The sequence below is a fragment of the Rhincodon typus genome, chromosome 8 (genome assembly GCF_021869965.1).
Source record: "Rhincodon typus isolate 14 chromosome 8, sRhiTyp1.1, whole genome shotgun sequence".
Lineage (NCBI taxonomy): Eukaryota > Metazoa > Chordata > Chondrichthyes > Orectolobiformes > Rhincodontidae > Rhincodon > Rhincodon typus.
Window position 1 is genome coordinate 62,166,822 of NC_063339.1, and position 26,827 is coordinate 62,193,648.

The 26,827-nt window shown below is 39.0% G+C and overlaps 1 protein-coding gene across 1 annotated transcript in view; it reads left to right on the plus strand.

Annotated features, from left to right (window-relative positions):
- The window catches only part of arhgap11a (Rho GTPase activating protein 11A), a 44,632-nt gene extending 22,636 nt beyond the window's left edge, over positions 1 to 21,996 (plus strand). Inside the window, exons 6-13 of the mRNA XM_020517062.2 lie at positions 1,540 to 1,689; positions 1,915 to 1,989; positions 8,652 to 8,748; positions 10,820 to 10,917; positions 12,065 to 12,191; positions 14,319 to 14,424; positions 16,281 to 16,428; positions 19,252 to 21,996. Coding sequence (XP_020372651.1) covers positions 1,540 to 1,689; positions 1,915 to 1,989; positions 8,652 to 8,748; positions 10,820 to 10,917; positions 12,065 to 12,191; positions 14,319 to 14,424; positions 16,281 to 16,428; positions 19,252 to 20,954 — 2,504 coding nt within the window. The 3' untranslated portion in view covers positions 20,955 to 21,996. The remainder of the gene's footprint in view (positions 1 to 1,539; positions 1,690 to 1,914; positions 1,990 to 8,651; positions 8,749 to 10,819; positions 10,918 to 12,064; positions 12,192 to 14,318; positions 14,425 to 16,280; positions 16,429 to 19,251) is intronic.
- The last annotated feature ends 4,831 nt before the right edge of the window (positions 21,997 to 26,827 follow it).

Sequence of the window (26,827 nt, forward strand, 5' to 3'; positions counted from 1 at the left end):
ACTCAAAGAAGCAAAAGCAATATATCATTGGACGTGGAATGCCTGACTCTATTGGATAGAAATGACACACAAACTTGAGGAGAACAGTTCTGCTATCCAATGAACATTGCGACACTGAGTGAAGCTCCGGAATGAGAGTTCACTAAAGCCCCTTGGAGGTGGCTATATATTTTTTTTCTCTCTGGAAGGGAAAATGGGAAAAACTTGAGGATAGGATACATGGTGTAAGACTCTCAATCAGATCATTTAAAGTGATTTTATTACATTTCCCATCAGGTGAACAAATGCCTCATGAAGTTGCACTTTCCACTGGACTAAGCATCCAACAATCACTATCCAACTCAATAGCCTCAAGATCATGAAAGGACAATTTTATGACTATTTGGATGTATTCATCAAACCCATGTCTGTCAATGATAACCTCATGGAACTGGGAGACTTCACTGCCCATGTGGGAAAGTCAAAGTCAACTGGAAGTAGTTCTAAGTAAACATGGAGTTGATAAATTTAGAACAGTGGCCTGTGACTCCTGAACTTCATAACCAACAAAATGTTCAAACAAGCTGAGAAGTATGTGAGATAATCCCAACCATCTCCTCCTCCCCATCTGAAAATCCACTGGATCGAGTGTCACTTGATCACTAGTGCTCTTCTTGACCTATCATAGTCAACAGGCAAAACATCCTGCCATGCGTGAAGTTGTCAGCCAGTTGAAGGCTGTGAGCTGCAGAGACGTGTGGAAGGCCCAGGCTGTTAACATGCCCAGCAGGAATGAATAATGGGACTAGTGAGAAGATAAGTTGTTTTTTGGTGCGAGTTGTGGGAAGAGGGGTTCTGATGCAATGGAGGCAGATGGCTTTTAATGGCTACCCCTATCCCATCCATGCTCCAGTTCACTCAAAATTGAGGCAAATGGAGATGCCTCAAAAAAAATCTGGCAGGCAGACTTGTAGTTGTGAAGGCAGGCATTTTCTTGCCTGCACCAAAAGCAGATAATCAGGCTAATGGCCCTCAAGTAGTTAATTGCTCATTTGAGCGCCTTATTTAGTTGAAGGTCAGAAAAGTTGACCAAGAACATTCCTTTCCAGAATTTAACTATTGAAGTGGCATGGGGAGGAAACTGCAATAGGTATCTCTGCTAGCCTGACTTGATTGTTTTCCTTTCCTGGCGCTTTTATGGAGGGTAAAATGCCTTCTGACTGACTAACAGCCTCAATCATTTTCTTTTGCCTGGCTGTATTTCTACAAGTTGCCTAGGGGCATTTTTCTACATTTTCTGGCGAATGCATGTTAAAAAGTGACATAATTTGCTCTCCTGTAGCTCAAACAGAAATTTTTCAGCATTCTTCACAGAAATTAGCTATTTTTATAATTCCCTGAAATTCAGTATGAAAATGCAGCAACAATATTTCATTGTAGCTTCAATTTACTCCAATGTGGCTGTATCTTTTATTTATTGTGTTAATATTGATACTGCATTTTTGTATTGGCTAACAATTTAGGTTTCACGTTGCCTTTAAGTATTTTTATCAATTTAAGGTCGTGTTCCAGAGTTTGTTTTGGAAAAGGTTCCAGGAATGATTGGTGTTTATGCAGAATCTAGCACACCTTCTTCATTAGAACATTTAGCGGATGTCGATGGCTCAACAATGGAGGGTTGCATGAGGCGAAGGCGACGTAGTGTTGGAGGTTAGTAGAATTCTGTTTCTGTAGCAGGACTTACTTTTTTTTTAGAAATGATGTTGATAAGTTTATAAATGCATTCTGCTTCTTGTATTGTATGGCTTTAATGATTGAGCTAGTTTCTTTTATATTTTGCTCTGTGCTTTGGAGAGACAAAAATGGGCAAAATGGCATTAAGTACAGTTGAAAGATCAATGTGGATTTTAATATTATTTTGTGCTTACATTTCAGATATAGTTAGCGGGGCGTTAAGTAAACTTAAAGCAAATCGAACACCTTCTGCTACTCCTCAACTTGATGCATCTGGTATGTATAACAAGAAATGTAAATTTGTACGCTGTGTGGCCGATTTTAGACAAAAAAAAAGCAAATGCGTAGGAAAACTGCAATAGGACTTTTGTTTCCATGCCCACCAAACTACTGTAGATTATAACATATTCTAGCCTCCATGCCTTTTACTTCTCCCCATTCCACTCAGTCCAACTGGAATCATCAAAATTGTGAATGGATATTAAGATAGTTGGTGATTCTAATTATTGAAATTAGTTGCTTGATTTTGTTATCATGTTGTTAGAATGTTCTGCCAGCACAGAAGTTCCCATGGCAGGAGGGATGTATGAATGTTTTCTAAATGTTTCAATTCAAACAAGACACATGAATATAAGAATACCACAGACATTTCTTCTCATTGCTTGTTCTCCCCCTGTGCCTATCTCTAAGGTTGTTATGTGACAAAAGCATAGAAAGTAATAATGCAGTGTAACTCATTCAAACTGTTCGCCAAGTACGATGTACGGACATGTGTTGTTTCTAATTTACTGGTTCTCAAACTGGGGTCCGCAGATGTCTGAGGTCTGTTGAGACTTTCCAAGTCATCTGCACGATGTTGTGAAAAATCAGAGGGAGAGGATTTCAGTTGCCTTATGTGGTGCAGTTACCTCAGGACATTAAAGTACTTCACTAAGTGTTTTGTAGAAATGTAGTCATTGGTGCAATGTATGAAATGTGCCAGTCAATCTGTGCACTGCAAGCTTCCACCACCAGGAACTTTATAAATGACAAGAAAATGCGTATTCTGTGGATTGAGGAATAACATTAGTCCAGACACTGAGATTACTGTTGCTTTTTTTTGAAATAATGTGAGCTCTTTTAATCCACTTGCAAGGGCGTGGCAAAGACACAATTGAGGAAGTGTTTTTATTTTGTAAAGTGCAAAAAATGAATTAATTCTTTAATTAGTGACTTTTGCAATCTTGTCCTTGATAGCTATCTGAAATAAATATAGATATCTTAACAATCACGGGTCTTGAGAAAACATCCTTTTTACCTGCAAAAACCTCTTCGTCAAAACAGCTGTCTAAATGTAATCATAAGGAAAATTGTGTTTTTTGTGTGGTCTATTACAAATGTAAATTAAAATGAAATCTCTGATCATGTATACTATAGATATTTAATTCTGTTAAAAGGATGCTACATCCCTAGGATTAGAGTAAACAAGGCAAACTGGTATTTGGAATGAGTTACTTAATTGTGTTAAAATGTATATAAACAGCCAGCCAGAGGGCCCTTTTGCAGTGCAGAGGTAAAGTCCCTACCCCTGAACCAGGAGGCCTGGGTTCAAGTCCCATCCTGCTCCAGAGGTGTGTAATAACATCTCTGAACAGGTTGATTTTAGGAAAATATAAACAGCCAGCCAGAAGAAGGGACCGAGTATTTGAATGGTGAAGTAGGCTTTGTGCGAAGCAATGAAGAAGCTCCTCCAAAGTATTTTGGTCCTTGTATGCGCTTCGCATATAGGCTGAAGGATTATTTAACATTAGGCAGCCTTCTTTTGCTACTAAACGTGAAACAGAGGGACTAAGATTTACTTTCGGATTGAAGATATGAATTGGTGTCAGTTTTTGATTTTGACAAGGTGATGACCGGAAAGTCTTTTGGAGAAAGATTACTGAAACTAGGTTTAAGAAGTCAGGATATTATTTTCCACTGCTATTTTACGAAACAGAACTTTCTGACCAAAGGAAGGATAAAGTCCATGTATAGACATGGATTATAGCTTTATTGAAGAGAAAAATAAGAATGGTCCTGGCACTTTTGCCTATCACCAGAATCAAGATCAGCTGCAAGACATTTTTGGAATTGGAAACCAAACAGCTGGATAGCGAAGAAGCATTGGAAATGCTCTTAAACTTTGCGGATAAAAATTATGCAAAGGCTGACTATTGAATGCCTCTGAGGCTTGGTCTGCTTTTGACAAATTTCAAAAAACTGGATGATATTTCCATAGAAGAATCCATTGTAGATGTAAATTGATGATGTGTGAGATTGCAGCAATTTTACTTTGACATCTGTACTTGAATTCAGTTTGTTGAATTATACTAGGGCATCAAACATGGATGCAGTCTTGTTCCTAAAACAGGTTAGATTCAAGGAAAGATACTGGCTTCTAGATCAGCTGTCTGAAGCTCCAAGAGCATTTGGGAAAGTTTTTAATTTCTGAATGCTTTTATGGCACAGGAGCTTGTCAACAATGACAATAAAAATTGAGAACAGGTATGCTAACAATATTCCAAGGTTGTTCATATATGGTGCCCAAATTTCTGTATGAAAGAAGCATCACAAATAAGGAGAATAGAAACCTTGTGACAGCACTGAAAGGCATTAGGAGTTGGGAAATTATGGAAGAACAACAAACTACAATAATAACCGAGGGCTAGTTCATAGGTACTTCAGTTATGAGTCAGCACATCATTAGGCAGATGAATTATCCAGATAATGCTTTATGTGTAAAGTATGGAAGGAGAGGAAGATGATGTTGACAAAGCAGAAAGAATTGTATTGGTGATCAGAAGGTAATGTGTGTCCTAGTAGCACAATGGTTCAGTTGCGTGATTCTAGATAATGGATGCACATCCACGGTACATGGAGTGGACTGAATAAACCGTAACATAAATAATTTGACCTTGCTTTGGTCTGTCTTACGCAGAGAATGACAGTTCCCATTTTAGATTCTGTGGTGACAACATGTTGTCCTAAAAAGAATAATAATTCTGTGCGGCGTAGAAGGTATAAATCATGAGGTTGTTGGTTTGCTTGCCGAGCTGACTCGTTATCGTACAGACATTTGGTCACCATGCTAGGTAACATCATCAATGTGCCCTCCGATGAAGCAATGTGTTGTTCTGCTCCACTTGGTATTTATGTGATCTGGTCTGCTGCCATGATTCCTCGTGGTCAGAGGAGTCTCGTTGACAGTTCTAATATGTTCTTGATCTCGGGTAGTGTGGCTAGCATCTTGGGGCATACTGTGTCCTCTTGGCTTTGTCTATCTAGTAGGCACCTACTAACAATGGCGATGCCAACAACATCATCCGCAGGTGCCTACTAGGTACAACGCCAAAAGGACACAGTATGCTTAATACACTGGCCACACTACCCTGTATCAAGAACATATCAGAACTGACAACGAGATTCCTATGGCCGCTAGGAATCACGATAGCACACAAAACCACAGCCACGCTACGACAAAGACTCGCAGGTCCACAGACCCCATACCCATGATATGCAGGATCAATGTAGTTTACAAAATACTTTGCAATGACTGCAATAGACATTACATCAGCCAGACCGGAAGGAAACTAGCCGTCAGGATACACGAACACCAGCTAGCAGCAAAATGACACGACTAACTTTCCCTCATTTTGGTGCACTCAGCCAATGAAGGCCATCGATTTAACTGGGATGATGTGACCATCCTAGGTCAAGCCAACCACAGACAAGCACAGGAATTCCTAGAGGCCTGGTTTTCAACCCGTAATGCAATCAACAAACGTGGAATTAGACCCCATATACAAACCCATGCAGAACAGAACCAGAAATGACACTACCCAACTTAACAGACCGGATCATATAAATACCAAGTGGAGCAGAACAACCTCACTTAATTGGAGGCCTAAACGTCTGTACGATAACCAGCCAGCTTGGCCAACAAGCCAACAACCTCATCCACAACCCAAGCTACAAATCTTTGCAAGAATCTTAAAGGTATAAATCATTTCAAAGGTTAAGATGTAGTATCTAGTGAAGTACCTTTACTGTTAGGTAAACCTTCAATGAAAAGGCCCAAGTTAAGTTATAGATGAGCATGACAAAGTGATTTGTCTTTGGAAGATCAGTAGATTTGCAGTTTACACAGTTAGGACAATATTGTAATCCCTAAGACCTAAGAACAATATTAAAATTTTAGGATTAAATTTTTATCTTTAAGTACAGGAGAACACTATCTCAACTAGTAGTAAGGCTTGTTTGGCTTGAGATTTTAATGAAACAGTAGCAGTGAACCTTAAGATATGGGAGAAACAGGAAAAATATTTTCTCTTTTACATTTTGTGAACATAGCATCTAGATTTAGTTTATCCATGGTAATTTATAGTAAAGACAAAAAGCTTATTGGCAAGATAATGAAAGATGGATAGGAACAGGATTGAGGTTACTAACTAAATTCCTAACTGGCAATGGAGAAGAATTCAGTAATGAGGAATGTGGATGTATATGAGAGAGTGAATTTTGCAGCATTGCACATGGGGCAGAAAATCTTTTCTAGTAACAGGACTTATGAGAGAAATCATGCTATGATCAACAAAATACTTTTTGCCGATCAACTGAATTGCAAACTGACAACCACCTTTAGTGTGGTCTGCAGAGCTACACAGCTTATTAATTAGCTTATGGCAGGAATCCAAAAGATTTTCTGCATAATGTGGAATCATTCTCTGATTTGGAAGGGATTACGATTAGTTCAATTTTTGCTCAAAATTCAAATGCTATGTGTGCATTTATTAAGGTGGAAACCTCAGAAAAAAGCCAGGAAAGCTTTGAATTACTATATAAGGCCATCAGAAAACTGCTTTAGTTCCAGGGACATGGCTTATTTCAAAAAGGAAGGGCAGAAAACACAATGACCCAGGAAAATTTTATAGACGCTGGCAAAAATCTTGCAACATGGTAACAAAACAGTTGCAGAGAAGAACCTCCTAGTGATTCACTGGGGGGAGCATCTGATGCATTTGAAAAATTAATGATAGGTAAATCTATAAACGAATTTAAAATTAGTCAGGATTTTGGACCTTTATAAATATATAGTGTTTGATGTTAAACAGGCCAATCTATAAATAACCCTGAATCAATAGTGTTATCTACAAAATGTTAAGATCCTGATAGGTAGGGCCAGATCCACATACGCAGAAGACTGTATAACTGACAAAGCAGTAGAAGTCTAATTGGATTTTGCGCACAAACTATATTGGAGCACTGAGTTTAACGTGGTACTGTTAAGAGAAGTACTGAAGACAAATAATATAATAGTTTTTAGAAGAGCATATGCTCAAATTTCCATCTTTGGATAGCCCAGAAGTAATGGGCAATTTTTAACCACAAATGCTAATCATCCTTGACAGTTACTCAAGTACAGGAGGATTCATCTTATTTCTTCCACTAAAGATATAAATACTGCCCATTTGTTCGGCCTTGTAGCAGTAGTACTGCCCCTATGTCTGGGCCAGAAGGTCTTATCTCAATCCCACCTGCTTGAGGTGTCATCAAATATCTGAACAAATTTGATTTTTTTTTAAATTAAAATCTGGATAAAGAGAATCATTAAGCAGAGGCAGAGTGCATTCAAATGGAGAAATAAGTTCTGCATGAAGGAATAAAAACAAAACACTTCTAAAGTATTTTGTACGTGCTTCACAAGGATTCAAATCTCGAGGATTCTCTAAAATATATAACAGTGAACCTAAAGTAGTTGGACATTCAGACCAATGGTAGTTTTATGTTGAAAGTTGACTGCTTGAGAATATGAAGTTTGTATTCTTGTAAATGCATTGTTTCTACTGTTTCCTGTTATCCATTACCTTAGATGGTAAGAACTTCAGATGCTGGAATCAGAGATAAGTGTGGAGCTAGAGGAACACAGCAGGCCAGGCAGCATCAAACGAGCAGAAAAGTTGATGTTTCAGGTCAGGACCCTTCAGAAATGGGCCCATTTTTGAAGAAGAAGGGTCCTGACCTGAAACATCAACTTTCCTGCTCCTCTGATGCTGCCTGGCCTGCTGTGTTCTTCCAGCTCCACATTGTATTATCTAGTTCACTAAGCCTGTCTTGTGCTTTATTGTTGAAGCTATGGTGTGATGGTATTTATACTTTTGCGTATTAATGGTGAGATGATCATGTAGTAGTAGTTGCCGTCTCTGTCGTTGTTGTTTCCAATAATCAAAAGTGATGGGCTTTTTGGTTTGACCTCAATTCTTTTAAATTTACATACATCCTCTGGCTTAAAGCGAATATGGAATTAGCTTATCAGAAGGGATTGTGACATAGATATTTTTCTTGGATCCAGTCATAAAATTCCGCAAGTATTGTAGGTTTCTGAAGAAGGGTCTAGGCCCGAAACATCAGCTTTCCTGCTCCTCTGATGCTGCTTGGCCTGCTGTGTTCATCCAGCTCTACACCTTGTTACCGCAAGTATTGTAAATGGTATACCTGAAATATTAAATATAAGGAAGGGGTGTGTGGGGTAGTGTCTTATTTAATATATTTTGTTCTTTCTCTATTGGAACCTTTACTGAATGTCTAACTTTTAGCTTATGAAAATCAATTACATTTTATAGCCTACTCAATGCTGAGGCAAATTGTGAAATCAGTGATGAGTTGTATCATGGGGATGTGGGCCTCTGTAATATTACGTGGAGCTTTTTGAATGCCTTTCCTATCATGGTATTTTGGAGCTGGTAGTACTTAATTTGGTTGGTTTCTAATTAAGACAAATTTGATTAGTTATATTAATGAATATTTTAAATTGACAAATGGAGTGTACTTTGGATAATCTCCCAACATGATTTTTCCATATACGACATTTCATATTTGTGTTTACATAATAAATAACAATATCATTTTTAAAACTTGATTAGGAACATCTTCAGGTACTCCAATAATGATGACTCCAACATGGAAACGGAAAATACTAGCAGATTCTTCACAGAGCCTTGGGTTTTCAAACAAAAAACGGTATGTTTTCCTATTTGCTGTACTTGCTAAGGTGATTGAGTCTAGGACCAGCGTCTTCCAATTTTGCCTTTTGTCTTGAAACATGAAGTTTGCTGAAAAGGTGATGAGAAACCCAAGCTGGATTTTCAAAGGCCATGATAGGTTCCTTCAGTCATGCAGTTGGTGGTCAGTGCCAGGACTTTCTCCAAAATCAAGTTGTTGAAAGTCGAAATCCCACCCAGAGAAAGTTGCCAGGAAATAAGTTGCTTAAAGCTTTTGTGCTCAGCTGCACCATCGTGAGACTGTGCTCGGAGGACACCTGACCTTCTGAGATCTAAGCTGTTTCTTGGCTTAAGTGTCGTTTGGAAAGGAAGGCGGTGTTTCAGAAAAAAGGGCATGGACGTGACTTTCAAGCCACTCATTCAGCCCTAAATCATACATGTGTTAATGCAGATTGAGGGATCTTCCAACTGACCATCTGCCTGCACTGGTTTGTCAGAGGAGTCTATTCTCTTCTCTTGTCCTGCCTGAATCTAAGTTAATTGCAGCACAGGTTAGAATATGCCCTTAAGTGGTCATTAATTGCAGAGGCTGTGGCTTGGTGGCAAACTCACTGCGCTAGTAATCCAGAACCTCAGGCTGATGATCTGGGGAGGTAGGTTTGAATCACAACAAAGCAGATCATGACCTGGCGTTATGGTGATCACTGTCAATTATTGTAAAAAGAAATCTTGTCCACTAATGTCCCTTAGAGATGGAAACCTGATATCCTTACCTGGTCTAGCCTGTATATGATTTTTAAACCCGGAGCAGTGTGGTTGATTCTTAACTACCCTGTGGGTAATTAGAGCTGGGTAATGAATGCTAGCCTAGCCAGCAATGCCCGTATATCATGAAGGAAATAATAAAAACCTTAACAGCATAAATTGACAGTGGGCTAATAAGGTGGCATTTGCTGTCAGAGGTAGGAAAGCAGTGGATTTCTGGCTTGCCACCACATCACCCAATTAAGTTGCCTTCTCGACTGTAAGATTCCATTCTGTGTATTTTATTCCTGTAAGAATTAGGGCTTTGTCAAAATATTAAGTAAAAATACTCAAATATTGGACGGTGTAGGAAGAACCAATTTGTTTCTTTAATTTAGGACCCATTACTTAGACTACTGTTATCTCAAAAATAGTCATGATATTAACAAACTTGAATTCATACAATAGATATTTGAAGAATCAAATGCCAAAAGTGAAGATCTTGCTGTCTGAGATCACCTCCATCCAGTTTAAGATCAGTTTTGAGTGCCTATTTATCTCTACTTTCAACTGTGCTTAACTCAATTGATAAGCATGTATTTTGAACAAGGGCTCCTTTTTAATCTAAATATGCATGTCAATTCTATAGTGTAGTGACCAATACGCAGTACCTCCAAACTACCCCAAATTTATTGCCTCCTTAAAATTCATGGGGTGTAAGAGTCACTAGCTGATCCTGCATTTCTTGTCCATGCTTTATGAGCTTCCTTCTTGACCTGCTGCAGTCTACTTGCTGTAGATATCTCAGCAATGCTAATAGGAGCGATATGACTTAGCGACACTGAAGGAATGGCAATGTTTCCAAGTCAGAAAGGCGAGTGACTTGGACGGTCTGACGGTAGTGGTTGTGGTTTTGAAGGTGCTGTCCAAAGACCCTTGTTGAATTTATTTAGAAAATCACTAATATCATTTAGCACAATTTGAATCTAGACCTCGTTGCAACAGTACAGCTGTTTGTTTGAATACGAATTTCCAGTGACTGCACTTGTGAAGATTTGTCTTGTCTGCTTAATCACGCAACGATTCAATTTGAACAGAACTGTCTCCCTGAAGCTGAATCATCCCCAAGAAAAGAAGCTGGACTTCTCAGAATTAAAGCTTAATCAAAGCATATTTACTTCAAATTAGTAGGATAGGGAAAACAACTTTGCAAGTACCTTGTCATACTAGCACTTTTATCATTTTATTAATTTCCAGTTAAGGTCACTGGGATATTTTGTTTTGCTGTTGAAAGTTAAATGCTTTCTAAAATGCACATAAATTGAAAAAAATGTTATTCTTCATAGGCGTTCAATAAGACACAATATAGCTTTGGAGCTGTTGCCCAGCGGTTTTCTCAGTCAGAATTCCACGCCATCATCAGATGATGTCAAGAAGAATGATGGTATGAATAAGGCCTTCACTCTTTATTTTAATAGAAAGTGTGCTTCTGCACTTAGCCCCTGGTGATCTAATGTAAAGCCTTACTTTTTAGGGAAAAATGCTGCAATATGAACATAGTATATTTTTTTAACCCTTCATTTGCAGGGAATAATTGAATCAGAGTTCTGGCAGCTTGAGCACCCCTAATTTCTGTTGTCCAGCTTTGCCTTTAGTCTTTTTCTCTGTCTCTCGCTCATTACATTAAAGCTGCTGTACAACTACAAATTATTCTTCCTCATGTTGTCAATTTCCATATACAAGTAGAGATGATCTTAACACCATTGAGAATGATAGCTTTATAAGTAATCTTCTAAAGATCTAATTTAAATTTGTTTAGTTGTGGCATCAATTTGCAACAAACCCCACATTTTTCCAAAGCAATGCACTGTGGCTACTGGAAAACAGAAAATGCTGGAAATAGTCAGCAGGTTTGGCAGCATCTGCTAGGAGAGACCAATTTTGATGAAAGGCCACAACTTGACATGCTAAGTCTGTTTCTGTCCCTATAGATGCTGCTAGACCTCCTGAGTACACCCAGCAGTTTGTGTTTTTATATCCATTTTCGTAGCACTTTCTCTGTTACCAATCAACATGCTGTCAACACCCATTGTAACTTATTAAAAATAAGTCTTGGGAGTCTGGAAATTTACGAATTTTAAATATCACCAACGAGATTAAAAAGTTTTTTTTTGAGGTGTAAACCTTAACATAGATTTTTTTTTTGGATAAAAGAAGAACCGGAGTACTTTATATTGGATGTGAACGTGAGTTAGCTGGCATCTACAATTGTGCCATGTTTAATATGTGGAAAATTGTCATGTAGTGAAGAAACTATTTAGAGATGCATTTTGCTTTGTGATCTCTGATTAGAACTAATGGCTAAATTATGGAATTCTTTTATCAGAGATTGATTCACCATTGTGTTAATTTTTATATTCCCTATCTAGTCGTCATACCCAACATTTTAGTCTTTTTGGTCTTTAACCACTTGAGATGTTTCTTTTAGACTTTGTCTAAAATTTTTGAGGAGGTGGTAGATTTAGTAAGAATGAATTTGTAATTCATTTTTATTTGCTTAGTTAATTACACAATACATTGTATTTTTGAAGGTAGCCCTCAAGTGTCTCTAGAGTCATTGCAGGGTCCTCTATCCCTCTCTGCTGGAAGTGTTATGCTTCAGTCAACTGCATCAATAAATCGACGGAAAAGTAAACGGCTAGAAAATAAGGTGGAGAGGTAACTTCACAAATTCTTGTATTTGCCTTGTTTAATTGATGTTTTGTGAATTATTAATAGCTTTATTTTACTCGTTACAGAGATAAATACATTTAACTGCCAATATGATTTTTACTGACAAATGCACGACTGGTTTATTCCTAGAATGCTTAAAAAAGTGGTTTTAAAATGTAAGGAAACACTAAATAGTGCAAAAGTCCTGTAGTTTTGTGTTTGGCACATGCATTTGCAATCAGTAGAGAAATATACACACAATTTTGCAAAAATGTTTGCAACATAACCATTCAATCATTACCCTTGCAGAAGGTCCTGCTTGAGCAATTGTGTACCTGCATCCCTGATTTTCTATCCACTAATTTAAGATTTTGTACTCTGCACCCACACGTCTTCACTTTGGCATTAAAAATAGGCAAAAGAAAGATCAATTTCAGGTCGTAATTTGCAGAAGAAATATAATTACACAAGATTTAAGTGTCTGCAACTTAGTGATTTATGCTAATTCAAGCCTACTTGTAATACTATGTCTCTATCTTTGACTGAAAATTTACATATTAATAGATAATATAGACTCCATGTTGTTATTCTCAGTTAGATTTTTTGTTTCGGGAGAAGAGAATGGCGTGGTGGGAATGTCATTAGCTAATAACCAGAATTTCTAGGTGTGGTGAAATTTGCATCCAGTTTCTTACTTTTTAAAAAAAAATAAAAAGATGGCCTGATAGCAACCACGTAACCATCGTTGCTTATCATATAAGCCCATTTGGTGCACTTATGTATTTTAGGGAAGGAAATCTGGCATCCTTACAGACTCAGGCCTACATGTGACTCTGGACCCACAGCAATGTGGTCGGCTCCTAATTAGGCCAGCAACACACACAGCCCTTGAATTCCATCCTCTTCCCTGGCCACTGTCTCAGATTGCATTAGGCCAGTTACAATCTTGATGTCTTATTGACCCAGGGCCAAGTTTTCATGGCCTTCGCCACACACTCAACCTTCAAATTTGCACACTACCTTTTTCCACATCTCATTCTTTGCTATCATTTCCACACTTGCCCAATACAAGGGCCTCCTTTTTGGCTGCCTATCTCTTGTGGTCTGTATGCTTTAACTTGTCCAAAGTTCTGTTTTACATTTCATTTCCTACATTAAGTTCCATTTGCCTAAAAGACTCTGCCTTTGTAATCTGTATCGAATGCCCAGACCTACAATGTCTAAGCACACATTGAAGGAAAAACTTCCTCAAAATCTATCTCTTTTGATAGGTTTAAAATTCACTGTTTTTAGGCAGCTTGGTGGTTTTTGCCTATCGCAAGGTGACTTGAGACATTTTTTAACATTAAAGCCAAGGTGAGTACAATTATTAATAGATCCCTTATGTTTACCTAAATGATATAAATCATCACAGATGTTTTTAATGTTTCTTGTTTTGATTATAGCTTGGGAATTGTCTTGAATCAAAAAATAGTTTCAAGTTTCCCACTAATACAATTGGTCCTTTTTTAAGATAACAAGGTGTAGAGCTGGATGAATACAGCAGGCCAAGCTCTACACCTTGTTATCTCAGATTCTCCAGCATCTGCAGTTCCTACTATCTCTGGTCCTTTTTTAAGATGGCAATGTTTACTTTATTGACTTAGTTATGCTGCACTTAATGGCACCTGCAATTAATGTACATTAGTGTTTGCACCTTGAAGGATTTTAGTTTTCCTTCTTGGGCATATTCAAAGACAATTTTTCCCTAATGAGATTTTAAGCCACAGAGAATGTATCTTAGCCATATTACCAAGAAGTTACAAAATTTCTGTACCCATTTCAGCTAGTCAGTAATGGCACCACTCATTGTGCTGATTTCCCTGGACTGAAAAGAGGGGATACAGATCATCTGTAGTTTCTACTCCTGAGTGCTATCTTGTAGATTTTATTAGAATTGTGCATGGGTATACCTGATGTGAAGAAAGGATCAAGTTTTAGTATGCTCTTTCCCATAAACAAGTAGTTTGCAGCTTTGTGAGGAGGGGAGAAATCTGGTGAGAAATGAGACAACTGTTGACAATAAAAGACTTGGAATAATTATTTCACACATTGATTAACAGCCCATAAACAATCAATCCATTTCTTTTGTAGAATGGAATCTGGAAAAGCTAGTTGTTTTTCTCCCAAGCTTAGTCGAAAAGGAATGGTCCGCAAGTCCTTGCGTTTAAGGTTTAGCCTTGGAAAAAACAAAGACTTCGTAAGTTTATGCTTTTCCAATCATGTAAAGTTGTTCTCCTGGTCTGATTTTGTCTTTAATTCAAATGTTTCATGTGTCATAAATATGTGTATATTCTCTCATTCAAATTAGATATATTGTTTTGGGGGCAAAAAAAAATTGAGAATTGACTCATTAAATGAAAAACCTAATTTGTGTTCCTCTTACTTCCGAGTGTTCTTGGTATAATGCTTTGCTTTAGAATTGAGATTGTGTACTCCTGTAAGTAAACAGATTGCTCAGTTGAAATTGTTATATCTGGGACTCTTGATCTAGTTGGTAGTAGTCTAATTAAATTACACTTCCAGGCCTCAAGTTTGGAAGTTAAAGGTTAATAGTGATGTAGAATAGGTATTTGAAAGACAAATGAATAGCTTTTCCTTTTATGGAGCTAAAAGACCACTGGGTCTCAGAAGTTAATGTATGGGGGATCTCTTGTTGCCAAACTATTTTTCTAATTATTTTTGGTTTAGGGAAAATGTCCTTAGTACAATAAATATGGATCTTTTCTCTCCTGACTCTTCTGTCTGGACATTGCATGTGGGTGGGACCTAGTAAAGACTAAGCACATCATTTTAAATAGCTAGAAGTAAACTGAATGCATTGTTCGAATTGTGCAGGTTATATATTAAAGCAAATTTTATATAAAAAGACTAGACTGTACAATTGAATCAAATTTCTGATACTTTAAAATGAGCAACTTGGTGTGAAGACATTGTAAGCAGAGATTGCTGGAGGTTTGGACAGGTTAAAGTTCAAAATTTTGTTATGCAAAAAAATTCATCAAAGTACTAATGGACCTTGTAGTTTATATTTTTCAAGTCATTTATATTTGCGTTTTTGTTTTATTAATTGCCAATCTTCAGTGCTGACAAAGCAATCAGCACATTTTTACGTTGGTAGGTTACAAGTCAGTTATTTTTTTTTCGTTTTTAAAAAATACAAAAGATTTAAGTTGCAAAGGATCAGCTTTATACATATAAACCCAGATTTTATGGCTGGCTGTGAAGAAGTAATTCTTGCCATTCACCTTAATGACTGCTGCCCTCACAATTTGGTAGGTTTTTGAGTAGCTGCTTGCTCTAATTCAGCATCTAATCTAGTGTGTGATGCTCCGGTGGATTCCTGGTGTCCGTAAATCGGGAAAGAAACAGTGAGGCTCCTAAACTAATCAAATGGAAGAATACTCCTCTTAGGTTTGCAGATTGATACTTTCTGGTATACTATCGGGTTTAAATCACGAGCAGAAAACAGATTAGACAAGGTAAATTGAAAAAGGTAAGAGATTAGTAGCAAAGTGAAAAAATAAAAACTTCTGAAAGAATGAGAATCTGCATGATTTTAACCTTCAGGGCCAGATTATTGTTTGGAAGTAATTACTGATGATCCCACAATCAAATAGTAAGGTGGGTACATTTAAGACTGAATAAAGTTCAATGGTGTCTTTAGTGGGAAACTAATTAGAAAGTACTTGAAAGATGTGCAATGCGTGAACTTTAATGCTGAGTCTTTTGGTGAGGACTGTTACTGTTGAACCTCTGCAGGAATGGAGCATCAGTGACCATACCCACATTAAGTGCGCTTGTGTGAATGCAGGAATTGTTGTCCAGTTTACTCCATAATATCTCTAAGCATTGCTAGGTTCTTTTGTTATCGCTGCAGAATCAGGGCCAAAGTATGCTTAACTTTTCATTGAATTTGTTTTTAATTCCAGACTTCCATTACTCTGTTTATGGAAATTACATACAGTATACTGGTTTTATTCCTTGCTTAACCTTATTTGTATTCATTGGATTGTTTCAAATTAAACTTTATATGAATATTTTAATTTTGCACAGAATACTTTATCCTCCAGAGGCCCAGCTCCAAATGGATCAGAAAACATTGGTTGGCGTCTTGCAAATCAGTGTGATGTTCACAACTACAGATGGTTCTCAACCGAAGATCTCCCACCGACCCCAGTCGTAAAACACCGAGACACAAGAGGTAAATGCTGATCAAGTTCGCCATTTATTTCATGCATCCCACATACCTAACGTGACATGTTTTAGGAAAGTTACATGCTAAGTACAAAAATTAAAATATGAGATTGTAAATAAGTGATGTATAAAGCCCTAGTTCTGTTAGTCAGTTTTTACTTCTATTATTTCTGAAAATATGTTGCTAGTTGAGTTGGACCTTTTTCATTGCCAAAAGATTTACAACATCTTCAGCTTTTATCCAGGATTCAGAGTAGTAATAGGGTATTTCTCAGTCTATTCATATCTATGTTAACTGATGGGCAATAAAGTAAAGGGGGTTTGAAGCTGAAATCTTTACCCAGTATCAGCTCTGAGTGCTGTTGTTTTGAGATTTAGGATGGATTCGAATTCGACCCAGACTAATTAGGTGACGGTTTCTTCCACAGGAATTTCGAGTAAAATGAGTTTGAAATGTTTTAAAGCTATATCCAGTAGGTGTAGACTTGCAGCATAAAATTAATTCCATTTTTCATATTTGTACCCTTTTACTGTTTGGGGAAAGATACAGTTCACGTTTGTGACAAGGTGAATTTTATGTGTAGTGAACTCTCAATTTGCAAGACCTGAATGTTGACATTTGGAGACATTGGGGAGGAGTGACCATATTAACATTCATTTGCAGGTAGAGTTGAATAGTTGTGGGGATTGAATGGCTAAAAGTCCTAAGTGCATTAGGAAGCTGATTTAAAGTCATAGAGCCATACAGCATGGAAACAGACCATTTGAGCCAACTCGTCCATGCTGACCAGATATCCTAAATTAATCTAGCCCCATTTGCCAGTATTTGGCCCCTATCCCTCTAAACCCTTCCTATTCATGTACCCATTCATATGACTTTTAAATGTTGTAATTGTACCAGCCTCCAGCACCACCTCAGGCAGTTCATTCCAAACACGCACCACCCTCTGTGTGAAAACGTTTTTCTCTTGGGTATCATCTTTATCTTTGCCCTCTTATCTTAAACCTATGCCCTCTAATATTGGACTTCACTACCTTGGGGAATTGACTTTGTCTATTCACCTTATCCATGCCCATCATGATTTTATAAATCTCTATAAGGTCTCCCCTCAGCCTCCAAAGCACCAGGGAAAATAGCCCCAGCCTATTCAGCCTCTCCATATAACGCAAACCCTCCATTCCCAGGCAACATCTTTTGTAAATCTTTTCTGAACCCTTTCAAATTTCGCGACATCCTTCCTGTAACAGGGAGACCGGAACTGAGAGCATTATTCCAAAAGTGGCCTAACCAATGTCCTGTACAGCTGCAACGTGACCTCCCAACTCTATACTCAATGCACTGACCCATAAAGTCAAGCAAACCAAACGCCGCCTTCACTACCTTGTCTACCTGCGACTCCACTTTCAAGGAACTATGAATCTGTACCCCAAGGTCTCTCTGCTTGGCAACATACCCCAGGACCTTAGCGTAAGTGTATAAGTCCTGCTCTGATTTATCTTACCAAAATACAGCGCCTCACGTTTAAATTAAACTTCATCTGACACTCCTTGGCCGTCAGCCCGTCTAATTAAAGTCCCATTGTACTCCAACGTAACCTCCTTCACTGTCCACTACAGCACTAATTTTTGTGTAATCTGCAAATTTACTAACCACACTTCCTATATTCACATCCAAATAATATATATAAATGACAAAAAGCAGTGGATCCAGCACTGATCCAGTGGCACACTGCTTGTCACTTGCCTCGAGTCCAAAAAGCAACCCTCTGCCACGACCCTCTTGTCTCCTACCTTTTGAGCCAATTTTATATCCAAATAGCTAGCTCTCCCTTTCAACTAGCTAATTGTGGCCAATGAGCTCCCAGAAGATACATTGATATTTTAAGTACGCTAATAATGTTTGAAACCTCTAATTTAACCTGCTTTTGTAGGTTTATTCCCAGCCCTTGATAAACCTGGTAGCTACAGGAGATGAGGACAGTCTTGGGAGATGACAAATATCTCCCAGCAAGTTAGGAAGAAGAGTACTGCTTCATCCTTATTATTCCCCTCAGTTATGATCCCCTCCAATCAGATTATGTCCCTGCCCCCTTGTCTAGTATTGGGACCTCCTGGATATTCTCTGCATGAATGGATGTCATTCCTTTCAATCAGACTGTTTGTTTGGAGAGCCTGTTGATTTCAGAAGGAGAGCATTGTTGAGTTAAAACCAGATTTCCAGGTTTCCATGTCTTACAGCACCCCTCAAATCCCTGCTCCCTGCATGACAATATGTAAAAAACAATATTAAAAGAAAATGCTTTTATCAACAGCTATCTTCCACTTTGGAGAAAATATTGAGTTTAATTGTTATTTGATGTTTTAGATGTGGTGCTTGGCTGAAGTTGTCATGCTTTTTAATGGATGGTAGGTGATTATCCACAAGGAAAAGCAAAATAGACTTGTTTTTACTGGACTCACTAGGATGCATACCACTGGGGTGGGTTGGGGGGGAGAGGGGGAGTCAGTGTTGTTTCAACAGTTACATGTATCAGCAAAACAGGGTCCTTCTGGTTTCGTAATTAGCTGAGTTTCATTTCCAGTTAGTGGAGTGCAATCATTCATTTACTTAGAAACGTAGAAACAATAAAAGAGACTGCTGAATATGATGCTGTGCTTCCAGTACGATAGGCCATTTGGAAGTGGCTAATTGTACCTGACTGGAAAATAGTTGAGCTGCATCTTCTGCATTATGATATATGTTCTTTTTGCTATTTGTTCCACATGCCACCTTAGGCTGGAGCATCTAATTTAACATTCTGTTTTATAATTGCTTCTTGTTTCCTTTCAGACTCAAAGTGCATAAGTAAATCAGAAGAAAATCTTCTCACTCCGTGCAATAAAGATATCCAACGAATGTCTTGGAATGGTTCCAGTCCCACAGAGTCCCAAGTAATTTGTAGCCATTCGGATGTGGGAGCCCCATTAGAGTGTTACCTAAATTCCAGAACTTCTCGATCAGAACCTGCATTAGTCATTGGGAAACCACCCACCATACCAGGGGATTTACGGAGCCAGTGTGCAGTTCACAAAAGTGACAACCGAAAGAGCAGAACTCCTAAAAGTGAAGATGCAAACATTGTGACTGAAGAAACGGTATTGAATATTGAAAGGGGATTTTCTGAATCGGGAAGTGACCTGTGTTCATTTGCTGGAGACCATAAACCTTCCACTGTGAAAAACCTGTGTGAAAATGACTTGCTTCTCCAGCAGACTGAAAATGTGGCTGCCCCTCAGAAGCCTAATAGCCCTTACGGAGATGTGTCAGATCCAAAATGTTCATGCCCTGAATTGCCAGCTGAACAAGTTTCTGAATCAAAATTTCAAAATGCCAAAATAGATTCTGGCTCAACAGATATGAACACATTTGGCAGGAGCAATAATCTAAACTGTATTAATAATTTAGATCAGCAAGACACATGTGAAACTGCAGTTCTAAAAGACAAAAACATGTACTTTCTACCTTTAGATGATAGTAGTAGGCTAAACAAAACCCAGCCATTATTTAAATCTGTTGCAGTATTTTCATTCAGAGGACAGCCTGATAAGGTGCCATTGAATCATGAAATGTTGAAAGAACAAGATGAAAATAGTTCTTCTGTGCAAAACTTAACTGTGCCAATTTCTACAGACACATTAGATGCTAGTTCTCATCCCTCTGAATTACAGCAGCCTCTGCTCTTGCATAATGAATTAGAACCTACTTTGACTAAAAGTGGTGACAACATACTGTCTACAGATGGAACTCCAGCTTTGGAATTCCCTTCAAAGATGCTTACTTCGGATGTTCCTTTGAGGAAGGTTTCAGAACAAGTTATGAAGAGCTCTGAATGTGGTCGTCACAAAGTGATTGAACATATTCAGTGGTTCAATAGTCTTTCATTAAATGACCAAACTCCAAAGTGCCAAACTGTTCAATCACCTTTAGCATTCAAACGTACCCCTGTTCGACAGTCTGTTAGAAGGATGAATTCATTATTGTATGGAAATGACAAATCGATTGCGACTAGGACCAGATCATGTAAAACTGCAGCTGGCTCTCCATTGGTTAAGTCAGTAAGTCATGAAAGTGTTCTGCCGTTTAATCCAAATTCGTTTTCATTTGTGCAAAGTGCAAATGTTAAGCAAAGTAAACAAAATAATCTGTCTTTTGAAGGATTTTGCAAAACCAAAGCAGCAAGACAAACACAACATTCTGCAGTTTTTAAACATGATCGTTTAGCTAGTCAACAGAAGAATTCCTTTGATCAGAATATTAACCAGTCAGTTTTTGGAGATTTGACTAATGGAAAAATGTCAAGAATCCATCAAGCTGATGGGGTACTGCCAAAGCATAGTGTAGTTGTTGAGAATATGTCTTGTGCAACTCCAGAGAAATCCATCTGTAATTCCATGTCGCTTAAAGTTTCCGAAAAGGAAAGACATCGTTACAGAGGTTCACCAAAGTGTCCATTATCATCAGGAAAACTCACAACTAAACCTATAGACCTATAAACATGTAGAATAAGATTATTCTGTTATCATTCAACATTGCTGCTGTTTTTATGCTTCCAATTGCACAAGTTGAGCTCTTAAAGTTGGCTTCAACATTGACATTCAGGTTATAATTACTTGGAATGCTGGAATTTGATTTTAAAAAATTAAGTAACTATTGTCAAATGTATAAGAACAATTTTTGTACCTATGCATTTTTATTAGTACGTATTTGTGTGCTTTGCTGAAGTGTAGATTAGCTGTGTAGAAAGCTGTCCTGCTCTTACTTTTTGAGTGATATTAGGCAAGTAATAGTTTTGTCATATTTTGTAGCAGCAGCTTTCTTATAACTCTAATTATTTTTTAATTCATTTTTTTAAATTGCTGAGTAAGTCTCAATAGAGCTCATTAACATTGAACTGAGTGAAGAATTGAAGATGGGAGAATTTAAAATTCCTTTCGGAATTTACATGTAAAGATTTTAAAGTAATCGGTATAAAATGACACCTGCTTCCCATGACTGTCCATGTGTCGTGTAGGTTGGCTATGTGGGCTAATTTTATTGTTGATTCTATTTAACAAGATTTCTCACTGTATATTGAAATATCTTCCCCTATCAGAAATTCCCATTAAGCACCTTGTTTAGTTATTTTACGGTTTTTATACAGTATGTTGTACTGTAGTTATATTTTAAAATGAACAAATCTTTCAACTGTACTCTATACTTTTATTATGAAATACTGATGTAAGTTGTCTATCTCAGCTTCATACAACAATCCTGTTTGGGTTTGACTTAAATACTGCAGCTTTTTCAATGAAATCATTGTCAATTGATCTGAGCATAAATATAAATGGTAAGAAATTGTTCACAATACTCCTGTCTATGTTTACAGCAGTTAACTCGAGTGGAGCAGAATTGAAATAAACAATTCCTTCTGTTTGTAGTGCATTATTTAAAAATGTTGCTCTTGACTTAAGCACTGGTCTGGAGTACAATCAAGTGGGATGTTGGAACAAACCGCTCAAAAGCTCACTGAAGACTTGGAGTAAGATGAAAAAGAAAAGGGTGTAACTGTCAGAAGAATGGAAATCCTGTTGGAACCTCCCAAATGAATCAATAATTGAGATTTATCAATTTATAACAAATTGTATATACTTAATAAATATTTTCAATTTAACAAACTTAGGCAGTAATTTGCAGACTCAGGCTTTACTTCCCATTTGAACCATGGACTCACCTGATGCTCTCCTCTGCTATGTTGAGAGTTTTTGGCTTGCTCCTGTTGTAGTGATTCCAGTGCCTGGGTCATATCAAATATAAATAATTTATTCTTGGCGCCTTCTAGAGATTATGCGATTTATACATACCATCAATTTGATCCGACTTTGCAGTTGCACAAGTCCTTCCTTTAAACCATCATGAGCAATTTCAAGCATATGCAGTTTTCACTTGTATTATCAACCTGACATCATTCTAAGTATGAACCAGTCTTAATGTAGAATTTTCAGAGGGGATGTACAAAAAAAAAGACAGCCTGAGAAGGCACTGGCACCCAATGTCAAATCCCAGTGTTGTCCTTGGGTGTATAAATAGTATAATGTATGGTTTATTAGGGACCATAAAGGTCATTTACACTTGGAACTGTAGGATTTGGTTTGGGTATTAAATGGAAGTTTGCTTCTGCATTTGCTACAGACAATGTTGCCCAAATCATAGTGAATTAGAAGATAATCCAAATATGGCTAACTCTCCTCTTTTATATTCATAGTCTTATCCAAAGAGCTGATCCTGAGCCACTGTTTTCAGCTGAAGTTTTTTTTTGTTTCGGGACCTGTAACTTATGTGAAAACAGATCCAGATCACACAAAAAAAATGTGGAAAATATTTACTCCTCATCATCTGCATATAGTAAATTTCAGTCCTGGAGTTTTTTTAAAGAGCATTGAAATATATCATGAACGTCATGTGAATGTATATTCAACAGAAAAGAAGCCAGTACCAGGATAGGCCGAAACGTCAGCCTCTCTGCTCCTATGATGCTGCTTGGCCTGCTGTGTTCATCCACCCCTGCACCTTGTTGTCTCAGATTAAAAAGACCAATGTGTTAAAGAAAAGTCTGCCAAGATATGGAATCTTTCAGGACGTGTCTCATTTTACAGTGAATAAAGTACTTTTTTAGTCATCACTGTAGCAATGTAGGAAGCTGAGCTGCTATTTTTGTGAGGTTGATACGTGGGATGCATATTAAGCAATACACCCGGAAAAAAAAATTCCTATAGGACTTGGAATCAATAGAAAAGCTGTACTTAAAGACTGAAACTTGATAAGCCTCTTCAGCCATAATGGAATATTCACGTATATGTAAATGGTAAAGCTAAACTAAATTTGTTCACCATGCATTGAGACATTGAATGCTCACACCTTGCCTATCAATTCCTGGATCAAAACTCTTAAGACCTGATGGGACAAGAAAGGGCCTTGCCGTCCCCTAATTTTCTAAGTAATGTCATTGAATCTTGTACAAAGGTAACTGAGCAGCTGGGGTCTTGATATAGTATCTCCTCTGAAAGACTGTACCTTCAACAGTGCAGCATTTCTGCAGTATTGAACTGGAGTATCAGTCTAGATTTATTGTGTCCAAGTCCAGAAAAGAATTTGAATCCAGCTTCAGACACTGACGAGAGTACTACCAAATGAGCTACAGCTAACACTATAAAATGAATTATTTCAAAGCATGCAGTCAAACAATTACCAAATATTTGCTCATATGCATTTCCTCCTAATTAAATACTGAATTGAAGTTTAAAAGATGTCTGGGCTGTGAATGAACACCTAATTCAAGATCAATACTAGTAATTTCAATGCTAATTTCCCATTCAACAATCCCACATCACTACCGTTTCTGCCCACATGACTGTTTCCATACACGTACCCACTCCAGAAGCAATCTCCACCCCCTCTCCTAGCTCAAGCTTAATTTTAAGCCCAAGCCTTGCCAGGTATTCACTCCCCCACCCTCCCCCCTCACTGATGAAGAACAGTTAGTCCTCTGCAAAGGACTCACCTTCATTCGCCTATGCCCACACATCAATGAATTCTGCATGTGTTTAGACGTCAAACTCTTTTTCTTCCACCTCCGAGACTATTTCTTTGAACACGAGTCCGACACATCCTCTGAAGACCCCTTCTCCTGCCTCCAACAAACCCTATCCTCTTCGACAGCAGCCCCTGGTCTCCCACCCTCCCTTGACCTCTTCACCTCCAACTGCTGTCACGACATCGATCACCTGAATCTGTCCACCTGTCTCACCTACTCTAAGCTCTCCCTATCAGAATGCACAGCTCACTGCTCCCTCCACTCCAACCCCCAACTCGCAATTAAACCCAATGACAGTGGGGGTGGGGGGTTGCGTACTGACATCTATATCGCTGAGGCCAGACACCAACTCTCTCTGATACTACCTTGTACTGTTGTCTCAATTATGATCCCACCCTGATCACCAAACCATCATCTCCCAAGCAATCAATAACCTCATCACGTCAGGAGATCCTGGCCATGGCCTCCAACCTGATATAAATGGGTAGTTTAAAGTTTTGGCAAAGATCTGTAGCTCGGGTTGTGGATGAGGTTGTTGACTTGCTCGCCGAGCTTGTTTTTGTTTAAACATTTTGTTGCCATACTTGGTGACATCATCAGTGGAGCCTCCGATGAAGCGATGTTATTCTACTCCACTTGGAATTTATACTGTCTGGTTTGTTATGGTGAGTAGTGCTGATTTAACTGTTAGCATAGTAGCCCAAGCCAATCAGAGACACGCACAGGAATTCCTAGAGGCATGGTTCTCCACCCATACCTCAATCAACAAACAAATAGAATTGGACCCCATATACAAACCCGTACAGATCAAAACAGGAAATGGCACTACTCACCATAACAGACCGGACAGTATAAATTCCAAGCGGAGTAGAATAACATCGCTTCATCGGAGGCTCCACTGATAATGTCACCTAGCATGGTGATGAAACCTCTGAACAAAAACCAGCCAGCTCGGCGAGCAAGTCAACAACATCATAAATGGGTAGTGCAGGATTGGGGAACTATCTCCTAAAATCCATGAAGCTGACTGCCCAGGTTGACCTATTGTTTCTGCCTGCTCCTGCCCAACTGAACTCATGTCTTCCTACCTTCTGGTCCAGGCACTCCCCACCTACATTCGGGCCAATACTCAGGCCCTCCATCTTCTCCAAGACTTTCAATTCCCTGGCCCCCAACACCTCATCTTCATCATGGACATTTGGTGTCTCTACACTTGTATCCCCCACAGGGATGGTCTATAAACCCTCCATTTCTTCCTCTCCACAGGTCCAAACAGTCCCCATCCACTGACATTCTCATTCGCTTGGCAGAACTAGTCCTCACCCTCAACAATTTTTCCTTCAACTCCTCCCACTTCCTACAAACCAAAGGGGTGGCTATGGGCACCTGCATGGGTCCGAGTTATGCCTGCCTCTTCATAGGAGATGTGGAACAATCTCTCTTCCGCAGCTACACGGGCAATATCCCTCGACTCTTCCTCCGTTATATTGATGACTTTTGGTGCTGCCTCGTGCTCCCACAAGGAGCTCGAACAGTTCATCCACTTCACCAACACCTTTCACCCCGACCTCAAATTAACCTGGACTATCTCTGACACCTCCCTCCCCTTCCTGGGCCTCTCCAACTCCATCTCTGGCAACCGTCCCAGCACCAACATCCATTTCAAACAAACTGACTCCGGCATCTTCCTCAACTACACCTTCTGTCATCCCCCTCTTGCAAAAATGTGATCCCATACTCCCAATTCCTCTGTCTCCGCCACATCTGCTCCCAGGATGAAACATTCCACTCCCAGGCATCCCAGCTATCCTCCTACATCAAGGACTGTAATTTCCCCTCCTCCATGATTCATAACGACCTTAACAGCATCTGTATTTCCTGCACTTCTGCCCTCAAACCATCTTCCTCCACCAAGAATAAGGATAGAGTCTTCCTCGCCCTCACATTCCACCCCACCAATCTCCAAATCCAAAGTATCATCCTCCACCATTTTTGCCACCTGCAATCAGATCTACCACCAAAAAAAGATTTCCTTCCTCACCCCTATCTGCTTCCTATGGAGACTGAACACACTGCAATTCCCTCGTCAGCTCCACACTCCCCACAAACCCCTCCGCCACACCTGGCACCTTTCTCTGCAACCACAGGAAGTGCTACACCTGCCCCTACACCTCCTCTCTCATCTCCGTCCAAGGCCCAAACAATTATTCCAAATCTGGCAAAAATTCACATCTTCCATCCTGCTCTACTGCATCCGTTGCTCCCGATGTGGTCTCCTCTATTTTGGAGAGACTAATTCGTGGAGCGTCTGGGCTCTGTACGCTCCAATCAATGCTACCTTCAGTTGCCAGCCATTTCACCTACCCCTCCCACTCTTGGCGAAATGTCCATCCTGGGCCTCCTCCAGTATCACAATGAGGCCACACATAAACTGAAGGAACAACATCCATATTCCACTCGGGAGTTTGCAGTCCAATGTCCTCAACGTAGAATTCACTAGCTTCAAAATCTTCCCATGCCCAGCTTCATCCCATGTCCAGCCTTGTCTCTCATCCCTGCCTCCTTCACCTGACACAACCCATCCATCTTCTTTCTCACCTATCTGCCCACCCTTCCGACTGACCAATCTCAACAAGCCCCTCCCTGCATCTACCTATCACCATCTCACCTACCTTTGCCCCCAGCCCCACCTTCTATTTATTTTCGAGCTTCCCTTCCCCTTCCCATTGTTGATGAAGAGTCCAGACTCTAAACATCAACTTTCCTGCTCCTCCAATGCTGTATGACCTGCTGTGC